Source organism: Anolis sagrei, chromosome 7, assembly GCF_037176765.1.
Source record: "Anolis sagrei isolate rAnoSag1 chromosome 7, rAnoSag1.mat, whole genome shotgun sequence".
Taxonomy (NCBI): Eukaryota; Metazoa; Chordata; class Lepidosauria; order Squamata; family Dactyloidae; genus Anolis; species Anolis sagrei.
The window spans coordinates 16706712-16724597 of NC_090027.1; the positions used below are offsets into that span (position 1 = coordinate 16706712).

The 17886-nt window shown below is 44.4% G+C and overlaps 1 protein-coding gene across 2 annotated transcripts in view; it reads right to left on the minus strand.

The window, feature by feature from the left end:
• The window catches only part of PKNOX2 (PBX/knotted 1 homeobox 2), a 475342-nt gene that overhangs the window by 108581 nt on the left and 348875 nt on the right, over positions 1-17886 (minus strand). For both annotated transcript variants that reach the window (XM_060786950.2, XM_060786949.2), the window contains one exon: positions 9091-9230. In XM_060786950.2, coding sequence (XP_060642933.1) covers positions 9091-9230 — 140 coding nt within the window. The remainder of the gene's footprint in view (positions 1-9090; positions 9231-17886) is intronic.

Consider the following 17886-nt stretch of genomic DNA (forward strand, 5'->3'; position numbering starts at 1 on the left):
AAGAAAGGAGTCGAGAGAAAAAGAAGCCTAAGCTTTTACTCTGGATGGAACTGGAGGAGGTATGGGGAAGAAAACAGCCAAGAAGAAGATGAAGAGTGTTTGAATTGCAGCCTTGTATATCACACTGAGTGCCTAGAGGAATTTTTTTAATTAAAATTTCTTGCCTCTGGGTAGCATGACAGTTCAAGACTGCATTGGGGATTTTTCATTTCATGTCAATAAATTTAACAAGGACCCATTCAATTCAAATTAATGCTTAAGCTGTAGCTTTTATGCTCTTCTCTCAGAGAGCACAGATAAAAAGAAAAGTACACATGTGGCATTTAATTTGTTCACACGCACACACCTGCCTTCTGCTGCATCCAAACTGAAAGTGGAATCACTCTTATTTATTATGTATTTATTTACTTTATTTGTATACCGCCCCTCTCAGCCTTCCGGCGACTCGAGGCGGTTTACGAGGCAAAATTCAATGCCACCAAAAACACAATTACAATATAAAAACTTTAACATCAAAAAAATCATAACAACTGTAATAAAACATAATTCAATAAATACTCATTAAAACAATGTCCAATCTTATGTAGTTGTTCCATTCTTATGTCCGTTACTCAGCATTCGCAAATGCCTGCTCGAATAGCCATGTCTTGAGTTTTTTCCGAAATGCTAGAAGCGAAGAAGCCAATCTGATCTCCATAGGAAGGACGTTCCATAGCCGAGGGGCCACCACTGAGAAGGCCCTGTCTCTTGCCCCCGCCAGCCGTGCTTGTGATGATGTTGGGACAGAGAGTAGGATCTCCCCAGACGATCTTAAAGTCCTGGAAGGTTCATAAGGGGAGATGTGTTCGGATAGGTAAGTTGGGCCAGAACCGTTTAGGGCTTTATAGGCCAAAGCCAGGACTTTGAATTGTGCCCGGTAGCAGACTGGCAACCAGTGGAGCTGGCGTAACAGGTGGTTGTATACTCCCTGAGAGCCGCTCCAGTTAGCAACCTGGCTGCTGTCCGTTGGACCAGTTGAAGCTTCCAGACAGTCTTCAAGCGCAACCCCACGTAGAGAGCGTTGCAGTAGTCTATACGGGATGTAACAAGAGCGTGGACTACCGTGGCCAAGTCAGACTTCCCAAGGTAGGGCGCAGCTGGAGCACAAGCTTTAACTCTTGACACACATTGCAGTTCAAAACTGGCTTAAGGGTGGCGTGTCCACAAAACGTCCACCAATGCATGTTGCATGTGCTCCAAGAGTGATAAGGAAAGATAAAGCTTTCCCCTGACATTAAGTCTACTCATGTTCGACTCTGGGGGTTGGCGCTCATCTCCATTTCTAAGTTGACAAGTCATTTAATAGAATAACAAGTCTGCAAATTTTGTGTTTTATTTGTTTGTCTGTCTGTTTTTAATGTTTTTTAATGCTGTTTTAAAATGTTTTTTAATGCTCCTGACACAATAAATAAATAACATGTGGCCAGCATGACTGCATGGAGTGCTGTTACCTTCCTACCAAGGTGGTACCTATTGATCTACTCAGATTTGCATGTTTTCGAACTGCTAGGTTGGCAGAAGCTGAGTCTAACAGCGGGAGCTCACCCCACTCCCCAGCTTCGAAGCAGCAACCTTTTAGTCCATAAGTTCAGCAGCTCAGCGGTTTAACCCGCCACGCCACCGGGGGCTCCATAAAAAGAAGTCAAACATTACCCATAAAAAAAGAGAGAAGAAGATAGCAGAGGACAGAGATATGCATAATACTTGCTAAATCATATGAAAAGATGCCAATTTAGATGTTATTTTTGTGATAGTTGTGTGCTTTCAAATTATTTCGGACTTGTGGTGACCTTAATGTGAACCTATCACAAGGTTTTCTTGGCAAGATTTGTTCTGAAGGGATTCACCATTGCCTTCGTCTAAGGCTGAGACAATGTGACTTTCTCAAGGATTTCCATGGCTAAATAGGGTTCTTCTTCTTCATGGTCTCTGTCCTTCACAAAATTGATTTTTTGTGCCTGCACAGAGAATCCATTGGAATGTTCTAATGCTAAATTGCTTCAGAAGAATCCCCTTCATGTTCTCACTATCATCTCCTTACTTTCTCTCTTCTGTTCTTCTGTTAGACTCAGCTCCCGCTGTTAGACTCAGCTTCTGCCAACCTAGCAGTTCGAAAACATGCAAATGTGAGTAGATCAATAGGTACCACCTTGGCCTGCCTCAGGGGAGCGTGCTTGCTCCATCCATGTTCAACATCTACACAAATGACCAGCCACTGCCAGAAGGGACAGAGAATTTCATCTATGCTGATGATCGTGCCATTACTGCTCAAGCAGGGAGCTTTGAGATGGTAGAACAGAAGCTCTCCGAAGCTCTAGGTGCTCTTACTGCCTATTACAGGGAAAACCAGCTGATCCCTAATCCATCTAAAACACAGACATGCGCCTTTCACCTTAAGAACAGACAAGCATCCCGAGCTCTGAAGATTACCTGGGAAGGAATCCCACTGGAGCATTGCAGTGCACCCAAATACCTGGGAGTCACTTTGGACCGTGCTCTGACCTACAAGAAGCACTGCCTGAACATCAAACAAAAAGTGGGCGCTAGAAACAACATCATACGAAAGCTGACTGGCACAACCTGGGGATCACAACCAGACACAGTGAAGACATCTGCCCTTGCGCTATGCTACTCTGCTGCTGAGTATGCATGCCCAGTGTGGAACACATCTCATCACACTAAAACAGTGGATGTGGCTCTTAATGAGACATGCCGCATTATCACGGGGTGTCTGCGCCCCACACCACTGGAGAAATTACACTGCTTAGCTGGTATTGCACCACCTGACATCCGCCGGGAAGTAGCAGCCAATAGTGAAAGGACCAAGGCAGAGACATCTCCAGCTCATCCCCTGTTTGGGTATCAGCCAGCACGTCAACGACTTAAATCAAGACATAGTTTTCTTAGATCTACAGAGACACTCGCTGGAACACCCCAGCAAGTGAGAGTCCAAAAGTGGCAGGCCCAAACCCAGCACCTCAATTCATGGGTGATACCAGATGAGAGACTCCCCCCTGGGCACTCAGAAGACTGGGCGACTTGGAAGGCACTGAACAGACTGCGCTCTGGCACCACGAGATGCAGAGCCAATCTTAAGAAATGGGGCTACAGGGTGGAATCCTCGGCATGCGAGTGCGGAGAAGAACAAACCACTGACCACCTGCTGCAATGCACCCTGAGCCCTGCCACATGCACGATGGAGGACCTTCTTGCGGCAACCCCAGAGGCACTCCAAGTGGCCAGATACTGGTCAAAGGACATTTAACCAAATACCAAATTTACAAAATCTGTGTGGTTTTCTTTCTTTCTTTTTTTTCTTCTTTTTAATCTCTGTGTTTGTTTTGTTTTGTGAGAATTGTAATACAATGGTTGCTGATGACACGATAAATAAATAACTTTCTCTCTGTCCATCAAATGAGGCACTTTACTTTTCACACTCTCAATGACTGTCTCCAAGTGTTGGGAAAAGTTGAAACCAACATCTTAGGGATCAGTTAGGCACATATCTGTATATTGAATCTGATCATGGCCCAATATGCTGTGCTGATATCCCAGCAGCAGTGGGCAATCTAGTGTATTCAGTTTCCAATTGCTCCACCACAAAGATGTCATTAAACATTGAGAAAACCAAAGTGCTCTTCCAGCAGTCACCAGTCAATCCGTCTCCAATGCCAGAAATACAACTTAATGGTGTAACATTAGGAAATGTTGATCATTTCCGCTACCTTGGCAGCCACCTCTCCACAAAAGTCAACATTGACACCGAAATACAACACTGCCTGAGCTCTGTGAGTGCAGCTTTTTTCTGAATGGAGCAGAGAGTGTTTGAGAACCAGGACATCTGTAGGAATACTTGTTTATAATGCTACTGTCCTCCCAACCCTGCTATACGCCTGTGAGATGTGGACTGTCTACAGACGTCACATGCAACTCCTGGAATGATTCCATCAGTGCTGCCTCCAGAAAATCCTTCAAATCTCTTGGAAAGATCTCAGGATGATCTCAGGATCATCAAGTTTGCAGACAACACCAAATTGGGAGGGATAGCTAATACTCCAGAGGACAGGAGCAGAATTCAAAACGATCTTGACAGATTAGAGAGATGGGTCAAAACTAACAAAATGAAGTTCAATAGGGACAAATGCAAGATACTCCACTTTGGCAGGAAAAACGAAATGCAAAGATACAGAATGGGGGACAATGCCTGGCTCGAGAGCAGTACGTGTGAAAAAGATCTTGGAGTCCTCGTGGACAACAAGTGAGCCAACATGAGCCAACAATGTGATGTGGTGGCAAAAAAAGCCAATGGGATTTTGGCCTGCATCAATAGGAGCATAGTGTCTAGATCTAGGGAAGTAATGCTACCCCTCTATTCCGCTTTGGTTAGACCACACCTGGAATATTGTGTCCATTTCTGGGCACCACAATTCAAGAGAGATATTGATAAGCTGGAATGTGTCCAGAGGAGGGCGACTAAAATGATCAAGAGTCTGGAGAATAAGCCCTATGAGGAGCGGCTTAAGGAGCTGGGCATGTTTAGCCTGAAGAAGAGAAGGCTGAGAGGAGATATGATAGCCATGTATAAATATGTGAGAGGAAGCCACAGGGAGGAGGGAGCAAGCTTGTTTTCTGCTTCCCTGGAGACTAGGACGCGGAACAATGGCTTCAAACTACAAGAGAGGAGATTCCATCTGAACATGAGGAAGAACTTCCTGACTGTGAGAGCCATTCAGCAGTGGAACTCTCTGCCCCAGAGTGTGGTGGAGGCTCCTTCTTTGGAAGCTTTTAAACAGAGGCTGGATGGCCATCTGTCAGGGGTGATTTGAATGCAATATTCCTGCTTCTTGGCAGGGGGTTGGACTGGATGGCCCATGAGGTCTCTTCCAAGTCTTTGATTCTATGATTCTATAAGACAGGTGGACAAATGTTAGCGTGCTGGAAGAAGCAAAGGCCACCAGCATCGAAGCGATGGTTCTCCGCCATCAACTCCACTGGACCGGCCACATTGTCCGGATGCCCGACCACTGTCTCCCAAAGCAGTTGCTCTACTCTGAAGTCAAGAATGGAAAATGGAATGTTGGAGGACAGGAAAAGAGATTTAAAGATGGGCTCAGAGCCAACCTTTAAAACTCTGGCATAGAGACTGAGAACTGGGAAGGCCTGGCCCTTGAGCTCTCCAGCTGGAGGTCAGCTGTGACCAGCAGTGCTGCAGAATTTGAAAAGGCACGAATGGAGGATGAAAGAGAGAAATATGCCAAGAGGAAGGCGCGTCAAGCCAATCCTGATCGAGACCGCCTTCCACCTGGAAACCAATGCCCTCACTGTAGGAGAAGATGCAGATCAAGAATAGGGTTCCACAGTCACCTACGGACACTACACTTGGAGAACCATCATCGTCAGACTATGAGAGATCGCCTAAGTAACCACCGTTGCTGGGGGATCCAGCTGTTTCTACTTTTTCATCCCACTGAAACTTGAAGGCAACAGATAATAGGCATCATATTCCAGGCAATAGGCAGAAGGAGGAGAAAGGCAAAGGCAAAGCGAGATCATAGAATCATAGAATCAAAGAGTTGGAAGAGACCTCATGAGCCATCCAGTCCAACCCCCTGCCAAGAAGCAGGAATATTGCATTCAAATCACCCCTGACAGATGGCCATCCAGCCTGTTTAAAAGCTTCCAAAGAAGGAGCCTCCACCACACTCCGGGGCAGAGAGTTCCACTGCTGAACGGCTCTCACAGTCAGGAAGTTCTTCCTCATGTTCAGATGGAATCTCCTCTCTTGTAGTTGGAAGCCATTGCTCCGCGCCCTAGTCTCCAAGGAAGCAGAAAACAAGCTTGCTCCCTCCTCCCTGTGGCTTCCTTTCACATATTTATACATGGCTATCCTATCTCCTCTCAGCCTTCCTCTTCTTCAGGCTAAACATGCCCAGCTCGTTAAGCCGCTCCTCATAGGGCTTGTTCTCCAGACCTTTTATCATTTTAGTCGCTTTCCTCTGGACACGTTCCAGCTTGTCAATATCTCTCTTGAATTGTGGTGCCCAGAAATGGACACAATATTCCAGTTGTGGTCTAACCAAAACAGAATAGAGGGGTAGCATTACTTCCCTAGATCTAGACACTATGCTCCTATTGATGCAGGCCAAAATCCCATTGGCTTTTTTTGCCGCCACATCACATTGTTGGCTCATGTTTAACTTGTTGTCCACGAGGACTCCAAGATCTTTTTCACACGTACTGCTCTCGAGCCAGGCATTGTCCCCCATTCTGTATCTTTGCATTTCGTTTTTCCTGCCAAAGTGATGTCAGCTTTTGGTTGAATCTTCCATTTCTTCCCCTCTGATACTGGCAATTGAGGCAATCACTACTACGTCTCTTTCAGTTCCATTCTCAGCATTTCTTCTTATATCAGTTCTGATTATATCTTAAACTCAGCTGTTGTTTCTCAAGAGCAACGAGTGCCCTCTCCATCAATCCAGTTGATACAATCCACAGTTGCTTCTCTGTTGAGATATTGTTGTTGGCACTACAGCCGTCTTCCAGGTAAGAACGATCTCCATTCTGTCAAGAATGAACCTTTGATCATCCTCCATCTTCTATTCCCACCCCCTCTGCTTTTCAATCTGAAATACATTAGTTGCTATGGAAATGGCTAGGGGAGGGCCCAAGCAAGGCAGTTTAATCACTGGTGGACTGGGTTGAAAAGTGCTGTGGATTACTTAAAACCATTCCAAGTGCTTGTGTGTATATTCAAAGATGTATTCTTTAGGTGCATTTGGATATGCAACTCCAAGATTGCTTAGGATAGGGAGAGAAATGTAGCACGAGAGATACAGTGAGGAGAAGAGGCAAGGAGAGTTGTGAATTCTTACAACCAATCACAGCTTTACTCTTCCCAATTTTAATTTATCTGGGCATAATCTATATAAATAAAAATGTAATTTTCGTTTGTGGGATTAACGGAACTCAAAAACTACTGGACGAATTGACACCAAATTTGGACACAATACACATATCAGGCCAACGAGTGACTGTTACTCATAAAAACACTGGAAAACACAGCGGAAGGGGCTTAAAGAGAGAGAAAAAAGACCCCAAAAAAACATTACAACGCATGCGCAAACCACATATATATATACAAACACAAATATATACACACATATATGCATATACAAACACAAAACATAAACAGGAAGGAAGGAAGGAAGGAAGGAGAGAAGGAAGGAAGGAAAGAAAGAAGGGTAGAGAAGGAAGGAAGGAAGGAAGGAAGGAAGGAGGGAAAGAAGGAAGGAAGGAGAGAAAGAAGGGAAGAAAGAAATGTAGAGAAGGAAGGAGGGATAGAAAAAGGGAGAGAAGGAGGAGGGAAGGAGAGAAGGAAGGAAAAAAGAAATGTAGAGAAGGAAGGAGGGAGAGAAAAAGGGAGAGAAGAAGGAGGGAAGGAGAGAAGGAAGGAAAAAAAGGATAGAGAAGGAAGGAAGGAGAGAAGGAGGGAGAGAATGAAATACAAAAGTGAAAGAGGGAAGGAAGGAGAGAAGGAACAAAAGAGAGAAAGAGGGAGGGAAGGAAGAAAAGAGAGAAGGAAGGAAGGAACCAAAGAGCAAAGGAAGCAAGAAAAGAAACAGGTAGAGAACGAAGAAAGAAGAAGAGAAAGAAAAAGAGGGAAGGAAGGAAAGAGGGAGGGAAGGAAGGGGAAAAAGAAAGAAAGAAAGAAAGGAGAGAAAGAGGGAGGGAAGGTTGGCCACAGCAACGCGTGGCAGGTACAGCTAGTCTATATAAATAAAATTGTAATGTTCATTTGTCAGGTTAACATAACTCAAAAACCACTGGACGAATTGCCGTCAAATTTGGCCACAAGACACCTACTAACCCAAGGAGTGACCGTCACTCAAAACAGTTGATTTTGTCATTTGGGAGTTGTAGTTGCTGGGATTTATAGTTTACTTAAAATCAAAGAGCATTCTGAACTCAGCCAATGATGGAATTGAACTAAACATGGCACACAGAACCCCCATGACTAACAGAAAACACTAGAAGGGTTTGTTGGGTTTGTTGGGGGGGGGGGGGGGTTGAGAAGGGCGGGGTGCAAATATCTGAAATAATAAATAAATAAATAGCTCAAACAGACAAGAGTTCTTTCTCCCACCCTGGACATTCCACAGATATATAAACCCCTTTTTCCTAGTTTCCAACAGACCTCACAACCATAGATGCAGGTGAAATGTCAGGAGAGAATGCTTCTGGAACATGGCCATACAGCCCAAAATATTTACAACAACCCAGTGATTCTGGCCATGAAAGCCTTCGACAATACAGCAATTTATTATTTCGTGTTAAAAGCACTGCATAAATAAATTAGTATAAAAGTGATAAAATAGAGGGAACACAAGCGGCTTAATAATTTTAGACCAAAAAACGGGCAACAGCAACTGCATTGTCTGTAACTTTAAACATTTCTTCCTCTGTGCATGAGGCAGGGCATTGTGGGCAAGCATGCGGAGTTGTTTGTTCTGCTCCACAATCGCATAAGATGGAGAACTCATCTAGGTAGTGCCATTCAGTGTGTGTTCTGCTCCACAATCACACAAGGTGGAGGGTTCTTCTAGGTAGTGCCAGGTTGTCTTTTGATATGTCAACTCAACTTCTAAGTCTGTTCAGAGAATTCCAAGTAGCCCATTCTTGGTTTGCCAGTCATGTAAATGCATGGAGCAAATGAAACCTAATTGCAAACACCATGTCAAAGAAAATGCATAAGATGGAAGATGTTTCCCAACCAGAACATTCACCAAAACCTTGTCAAGCTGTATTGCTTGTAACACAACTCTAATAAAGAAAGGGAATCTCTTTAAGGCCTCTGCCTTGAGGCTCACCTAATTGAACACACTCAAACCTGTCTTTTTTGGTCTATTGCTGAAGACCAGCTGAGGAACAGCCTCTGTGCAACCTCACTGACAAGTTAGCCCCAGGCCAAATTCCAGTAATTTCTCAACGTGCTACGGCAAAGATGGAGGACACAACATTAAAGAGCAGCGTGGCAGCTCAACCCCTCTGTACCTGTAGACGGCCCGCTTGTCGGCCTCCAGCTGTGCCTGAGGATCGATGGGAGTGTTGGGGAGAGGAGTGTTGCCGGCTGCCGAAGGCGAGGTGATGTGGACGGGCTGGGCTTTAGCTGGCTGTTGCGTGGCGGCTGTCATCTGTTAAGCAAAGGAAGAACAAGAAAGCAAGAGGTTGAAAGGGAAATGCATGTTGTTTCCAAGTGATGAAGGAGAGATGATAACTGGAGAAGCGTTGCCAACCAGCTACTTTGCAAAATGACATGATGTGTGGAACAACTGCTTCTGTCTCCAGCAGGCTTACATGTCCAGTTCTGGGACTTTCAGTTTCAAAACAATCCCCACACACAAACTTTGCAAATTATATTCCTGCATAAAATCCAGCAAGTTCAGCAGCTCAGTGGTTTAACCTGCTGCACCACCACGGAGCTTACAAAATATATCTGTAAAACATATGCTCCTTAGCAAGCGAGAGTCCAAAAGTGGCAGGCCCAAACCCAGCACCTCAATCCATGGGTGATACCAGATGAGCGACTCCCCCCTGGGCACACAGAAGACTGGGCGACTTGGAAGGCGCTGAACAGACTGCGCTCTGGCACCACGAGATGCAGAGCCAACCTTAAGAAATGGGGCTACAGGGTGGAATCCACGGCATGCGAGTGCGGAGAAGAACAAACCACTGACCACCTGCTGCAATGCATCCTGAGCCCTGCCACATGCACCAGGGAGGACCTTCTTGTGGCAACACCAGAGGCACTCCAAGTGGCCAGATACTGGTCAAAGGACATTTAACCAACTACCAAGTTTGCAAAATCTCTGTTTTTTTAAAATCTGTGTGTGTGTTTTGTTCTGTTAGAAATGTAATACAATGGTATGGTTGCTGATGACACGATAAATAAATAAATGCTCCAGCAAGTAGCATTGGATTCTTTAACAAAAAAAACTAGCTGCACCTGGCCACGCGTTGCTGTGGCCCTCAGAAAACAGAGGATTTGCAGACATGAAGCAATCTGGCTAGGGAACTCCTCCCACCAAAGGCTTCCTGCTGTCTAGTAAAGCCGGGCTGTTAAGGTGCAAGGTGCTAAAGTAATGAGAAGCAGCCCCTGAAGCTGCAAGGCTTTTCAGTTATATTCATGCTGGCCAAAACACTAAAAAGAGCCTCTTCGGAACAGAGGCTGGGTGGCCATCTGTTGGGGGTGCTTTGAATGTGATTTTCCTGCTTCTTCAGATAATGGGGTTGGCCTGGATGGCCCACCAGGTGTCTCCCAACTCTAGGACTCTCTGATTCTATATTCTTCTCTTCCCTTCACCAGTTTCCTCTTTCTGTCTTTCTTTTCCCTTCCCTTCCCTTCCCTTCCCTTCCCTTCCCTTCCCTTCCCTTCCCTTCCCTTCCCTTCCCTTCCCTTCCCTTCCCTTCCCTTCCCTTCCCTTCCCTTCCCTTCCCTTCCCTCTCTCATCCCTGCCTTCTTTCCCTTCCTTCCTCTTTCTTTCCTTCTACCTTTCCTTCCTTTCATAATCTTCTCTTCAGAGAAGAGCACCTGATGAACCAACCTGGACACAGCATATTATTTGAGAATACAGAAGTGCTGGACCACTCTCACAACCACCATGTCAGACTACACAGAGAAGCCATTGAAATCCACAAGAAGCATGTGGACAATTTCAACAGAAAGGAAGAAACCATGAAAATGAACAAAATCTGGCTACCAGTATTAAAGGACTCAAAAATCACAACAGCAAAACAACAGAGGGGAAACAAACAGGCACATAAAATCACTCTCAACAAGGGATTCCCCCCGGGCACTTCTAAGCCATTGAATGCTAATCAAGGTGATCAGCTGAAACATTCACATCTAGCCCCAGCAAACAAAAGTCCTTTGTCTCACCCTGGTCATTCCACAGATATATAAACCCATTTTTCCTACTTCCAACAGACCCCACTACCTCTGAGGATGCTTGCCATAGATGCAGGCGAAATGTCAGGAGAAAAATTGCCTCCAGAACATGGCCATATAGCCCGGAAAAACCTACAACAACCCATGGATTCTGGCCATGAAAGCCTTCGACAATACATCTTCTCTTCTCTTCACCAAACCTTTTCTTCCTTCCTTCTCTCTTTTCCCTTTCTTTCCCCTTCTTCCTCCGGGACAGTTTGTAAGAAGTTTTTTTTGGGGGGGGAGGGTGAAAGGGGGATGTGGAGCCCAAGTGGGAGAGTTGCTGGCCTTCTCATGGTTCGCATCCTCCCTTCACCCAACGGGGGGGGGGGGGGGGGGGGGTGAAGCCGCTCCTGCAGTCAGGCTTGCCTTGCAATCCTCTGGTCTTAGGGAAAGAGTTGCCTGGTAGCCACGTGGGCCTCATGGAGCTGCTGTGGTGGCTCCAGCTGCTGCCAGGGCTGGCTTACCTCGCCAAGCCCCCACCCCTCCGTTGGGCCAGGTCTTCTCCTTCCTTCCCTCTTTCCTTTCCTCAATCCCTCCCCTCCCCAAAAGAAAAAGGACTGCGCCTTCCTGCATGGAAAGGGACTCCATGGCGAGGCTCCTCTTCCCTCAGAACGGTTGGTGCTTCATTCTTCTCGTGCAATGGGGAGAGGGGCTATTGCACATGCCCTGTAAGGCATTTTTCTTTTGGAGGAGTTTTAAGTTATTTCCCTTTCAATTTTTTAATGTTTTTTTTTTGTTTGAAAGACATAGATCGGATTAGAATGTGTTTTGCTCCCAAATTTGGTGTCAATTCGTCCACTGGTTTTTGAGTTCTGTTAATCCCACAAACGAACATTACATTTTTATTTATATAGATGATGACATTTGCCACTCTCAGAGGCGGCCCTAGGTAATTTTCAATGGTAAGCAAACAGTATTTTGGCACCCCCCTCCCAAACCAATTATTGATATATATATTTTCTGTTTGTCATGGGAGTACTGTGTGCCATATTTGGTTCAATTCCATCATTGGTGGAGTTCAGAATGCTCTTTGATTGTAGGTGAACTATACATCCCAGTAACTACGACTTGCATATGTCAAGGCCTATTTTCCCCCAAGAGCGCCTCAAGAGTGACCATGGGCACAATCAACTATACTGCAAATGCTTACTTTGCGTAATAGGTTGCTGAGGCTTCCCTCGGACTGCTAGGGCTGTTGTGAGCCGAGGGGGCACTCCTCGAGGGCATTTACAGAGGCACCTCTGCGCCCCTGGCAAAAAAAAAGTGTACTGCGACTGCTTACTTTGCGTAATGGATGAGCTGCCCCTGGCCACCCTGCAACCTGTCCTGCCCATTTCTCCAGTAGCCACCCTCGATCTAGATTGTACAGAAAGCAAAAGACCAGATTTTCTTCGAAACTGCAGAGCAAGAAGTGAAGTTTCGTCTATTGCATTAAAGCCTATAGGAAGTGCTTTCCCTGCTAAAAGGGTCATATGTCGTGTGTCAAGATCAAGGCAGTTACAAGGTGAGTATAATTTTTTAAATGACTGCAGACAAGCTCTCTGAGGAGGAAAAGAAGTAGAAAGCACAGTAAAACTCCACTGTGAAAATGCCGTCTTGTCCTTTTTTGCGCCTGGTGTGGACAAGGCTAATGAATCACTAAAGGATTGCAAAGGGTGTTTGGAAATTCTAAATAGGATTGAAGGCCATTGTATTTCACCATGGCTAGGGACTGAATGCATTTCACAGCCAAGTGGCCAGAGGTCTGTGTAATGCAAGAGATTTGGAAGCTTTTAGGAAAGATGAGAGGAATGTAAAGTGAGCAGTAATTCATTACAAAATTCATTCCCCTCCACACAGCTCTATACGTGAGCCATCCAGGATGGGTTTCCCTTCTTTGCAGTCTTTGAACTTAATTAAACCAGAAGGCTGATGCTAATGAATGAACCAAGCACAGACTTGCTGGTTGCAAATACACTCCTCTCTGGGTACGCTCCAAGCCTTTTCCAGCTCGAAAGCCTCCCTTGAAAAAGGGGTGGACGTTCAAAAATAATAAATACAAAAAGTCCAATTTAGGATAAAAGCCACAGCAGCTGAAAATAATCACAAACTTTGGCACATGGGATGCATGCAGCTGGGCTCATCCCCATAGTTATCTATATCTTCTATATCTTGTCTATACACATAATAAAAGTGAAAAATATGTATGTGTGTGTGTGTGTGGCGGAGATGTATACTTACACAGACAGCCTTCCTGACTATGAGAGCTGTTCAGCAGTGGAACACTCTGCCCCAGGGTGTAGTGGAGGCTCCTTCTTTGGCTTTTAAACAGAGGCTGAATTGCCATCTGTTGGGGGTGCTTTGAATGCAATTTTCCTGCTTCTTGGCAGAATGGGGTTGGACTGGAAGGCCCATTGTCAGTGTGTATTTCATGTATGATGTATGATGTACGTTTAATTGTAATTTTATGTAGGAGAATAGTGATTGCAATAGATTTTTATGGCCAGGATGTATGTTTACACAGAAGAGTAAAACAGCAAATGAATCAAGCTGTGAGAATGTGACCCTGAGTTCTTGCTGTGTGAAGAATTAGGGAGTGTCAGAGATAACTCATTTCCAGATGCAGTTTGTTTTTAGTGCCTATCTCTTTTGCTTTGTGGTCTTCACGTCTGTTCACTGATGGTGTGTGTTGGATATATGAACTGCTCAAGTAAAGCTGAAACCTGCTTTTTACCGGTGACTCCAGAGTCCATTATTCTGAGCTTCTGCGATACTTCTGCTAGCGATAACACCCATGAGGTCTCTTCCAACTCTAATTCTATGATTTCTACCTTTGCAAACAGGCTAGAGTTCCAAGTGCTGAGAAGCCTCCAAAGGCACTTTCTCAACCGACATTGCAGGTTACAGCGACCGCAATGAACATGTAGCCCAAACACTCCCAACGTCCTTCCCAAACACTAGGACCCACCACCCAAAGAATGCTTTCATTTGGGGAGAATTTCAATCTAGATTTTAGGTGTCTCCTCCACCACAGGCAAGCATCCCAGGGTTCCTTGTGTGGAATTTGCATGACCCCATCCACTTCTTCTCCCTTAATCCTTTCCTAGCCTTTCCTATGGCACACAGCAAACAGAGAGGAATTGATCAACAACTGAACAGACTGGAGAGGTTTGGAGGACTGTGGTCAACTGTAAATGCTGGCAGGATTTGGGGTGACTGTCCTTGGCATGTAGGAGTTGTCGTTCACCCATATACAGAGAGCACTATTTATTTCTTTATCGTGTCAGGAACGAACCAAACAGTTGTATTGCATTAAAAACAAACAGACAAACAAATAACAATGTTTGCAAACTGGGTAGTTGATTAAATGTCCTCTGACCAGAACCAGAGAGCACTGAACCCAGTCGACGACAGATCTGGACCAATCTTGGCACACACACCCAACTGTGCCATGGTTTGAGGAGGACTGACCCATGGTTATGGGAATTGTAGCTCACCCACATAATTATGTATTTTCTAAAAAATCATAAAAAACGAAATCACATTCTGACTTTTTCCTAATAAATAGTATTACTAATTAACTAAATGATATTACCTAACACCCCTAAACAAGCAATGCCCTTTTCAAACAACCTGGGCACCACCAGGTACCCAAGCTAGTCCATAATAAAAGTGAAAATATGCATGTGTATATGTGGCTGGGGTGCCCATTTCCACAGATTGGCTCCCATTTCCACAAACAGCTTTAACCCACAGTGCTGAGGAGCCACCAAGAGCCCTTTGAAGTTTTAGGGTCATGACAAAATAATAATAATAATAATAATAATAATAATAATAATAATAATAATAATAATAATGGAAGTCAAAATAGTAAACTGCTTAAAGTGCAAAAGGCAAAGCGTGAATAGCATAAAAACACAATGCAGAGCAGAAGAGAAAACTGGCAAAAGAAGGCTCTCCATTGAGAGTTCCTAGGAAAAATTGAGAGCCAAATTGACAAATTAAAAACATGGCTGTGGCTCACAAATGGAACTTAGAAAAAGGAGGCGGAGGGCCTGATTCTGGCAGCCCAAGAACAAGCCATTAGAACAAATGCCATCCAAGCCAGAATTGAAAAGTTGACAACAGATCCCAAGTGTAGACTCTGCAAAGAAGCAGAGGAAACAAAGGATCATATCCTCAGCTGCTGCAAGAAGACCATGCAGACAGACTACAAGCAGAGGCATAACACCGTTGCTCAATGATTCATTGGAACTTATGTCACAAACACCATCTGCCTGCGACAAAGAATTGGTGGGAAGAAGTTACAGAAAATGAACACGTCAAACTCCTCTGGGACTTCTGAATTCAGACAGAGTTTTGGAGCACAACACTCCTGACTTCACAATTGTGTTAAAAAACCAAGTATGGATTGTTGATGTTGCAATCCCAGGTGACAGCAGAATCGAAGAGAAACAACTGTAAAAGCTGACACGATATGAGGATTTAAAGATCAAACTGCAAAGATTCTGGCACAAGCCTGTAAAGGTGATCTCAGTGGTGATCGGCACACTGGGTGCAATGCCTAAAGACCTTGGCCTGCACTTAAACACAATTGGCACTGACAAAATTACCATCTGCCAGCTGCACGCATCATTCACCAATACATCACACAGTCCTAGACACTTGGGAAGTGTCCAACGTGTGATCCAATACAACAGCCAGCAGAGTGAGCTTGTTTGCTGTGGACTCATCTTGTTGTGTTTCAAATAATAATAATAATAATAATAATAATAATAATAATAATAATAATATAATGTCTAAAGTAAATATAATAGGAACTTTTAAACAATGTTACTCCAAAAAGTGAGTTTTAAGAATGACAGTTATAGCACCTTATATGGAACTATTAAAAATAGCTTCCCAAGTCCTGGGTTTTACACGAGTGTAAAAGTTTTGTGGGCTGACTATCACTAGCCTTTGTTGATGATACGTTTGAAAAGGTGTTGCATATTTAATGCTCGCATTCACTTTCCAGAATTTCATTCCTAGAACTTCAAGGACAAAATAGCGGAGAAAGAACTTCACTTGGAAAGGCTTTAATTTCTAATAAAGTAACACACGAAGTGCAGGATTTTTATGCAGATTCACAATTTTCAAAAGACCGACCCTCCTGTGCATTTGAAGAGATTATGCTCAACATTACTGGCCCCTAGCAGAACTAGGAGATTATTAAAGCAGTGACTCTGCTCTCAAAGGATGCTTTTCCCATTGCTTCCCCTTTATTTTCATAAATCCAGTCCCTTCCCCTCCTCCTCCTCCTTTCCCCCCCTCTTCTTCTTCTATGGCAGTCAGTTCTGTTGCTCTTTGAAAAGCCTTGTCAAAGAGTCTTTCAGTTGGCGAAGAAGCATATTTATGCTAAGCTCCCGGAGAGGCTGTGCAAAAGGAACCTTTTCAGGACAGTCTGCTCCAAATAGATAGGCCTCTGAAGAACAAAATCACAGTTCATGAGGGGAGACAGGTAGTTCAAGGTCATTTAGTTCAGCCCATATGCTGAGATGCCTTTGCCATTCACAGACATTTGTCTAGATTACAGAGAATTCAAAAGAAGAAGACAAGCTGATGCCCAGAAGATAGAATCATAGAGTTGGAAGAGACCTCATGGGCCATCCAGTCCAACCCCCTGCCAAGAAGCAGGAATATTGCATTCAAATCACCCCTGACAGAAGGCCCTCCAGCCTCTATTTAAAAGCTTTGACCACTGGACTGGACCTTTTGACTACGGTGTAGCTTTTATTAGTTTTTGTTTATTCTGTGGCTGAGTGCTATCTTTATATTTTATGTTTTGGACAGCCAGAAAGTAAGTGCTGTCTTAATTAAGTTGTTTGTTCCAAACTGGGAGTTTGTTTGATTCGCCTCTGCCTAAATAATGGCAGAGTCCTGGCATTGTGACAGAGAACATTGGAATGGCTCAGACAACAAATTACGGACAAGGAGACTTAACAATGAAGGCACTGGTTTTATGTTTTATTTAATAAATTCTGATTTTGATTCTGTTAATTGTATATTGTTAGGCATCGAATGACTGCCTTGAGTCACTTTTGGGTTTGAGAAAGGCGGGATAGAAATATAATAAATAAATAAATATTATTTATTTCTCCCAGGTCTGTATTTTGACCTGCCTCCTGTACTCTTGGAACCCTGGAACCTTGAATCTCTGGGCTGGCGTACCTGGATTTCAGTAAGGCCTTCGACAAGGTCCCCCATGATCTTCTGGCAAGGAAACTAGTCCAATGCGGGCTAGGCAAAACTACGGTGAGGTGGATCTGTAATTGGTTAAATGGACAAACGCAGAGGGTGCTCACCAATACTTCCTCTTCATCCTGGAAAGAAGTGACAAGCGGAGTGCCGCAGGGTTCCGTCCTGGGCCCGGTCCTGTTCAACATCTTTATTAATGACTTAGATGAAGGGCTAGAAGGCAGGATCATCAAGTTTGCAGATGACACCAAATTGGGAGGGATAGCCAATACCCCAGAGGACAGGAGCAGGATTCAAAACGATCTTGACAGATTAGAGAGATGGGCCAAAACTAACAAAATGAAGTTCAACAGTGACAAATGCAAGATACTCCACTTTGGCAGGAAAAACGAAATGCAAAGATACAGAATGGGGGACGCCTGGCTCGAGAGCAGTATGTGTGAAAAAGGTCTTGGAGTCCTCGTGGACAACAAGTTAAACATGAGCCAACAATGTGATGTGGCAGCAAAAAAAGCCAATGGGATTTTGGCCTCCTCAATAGTAGCATAGTGTCTAGATCTAGGGAAGTAATGCTACCCCTCTATTCTGCTTTGGTTAGACCACACCTGGAATATTGTGTCCAATTCTGGGCACTACAATACAAG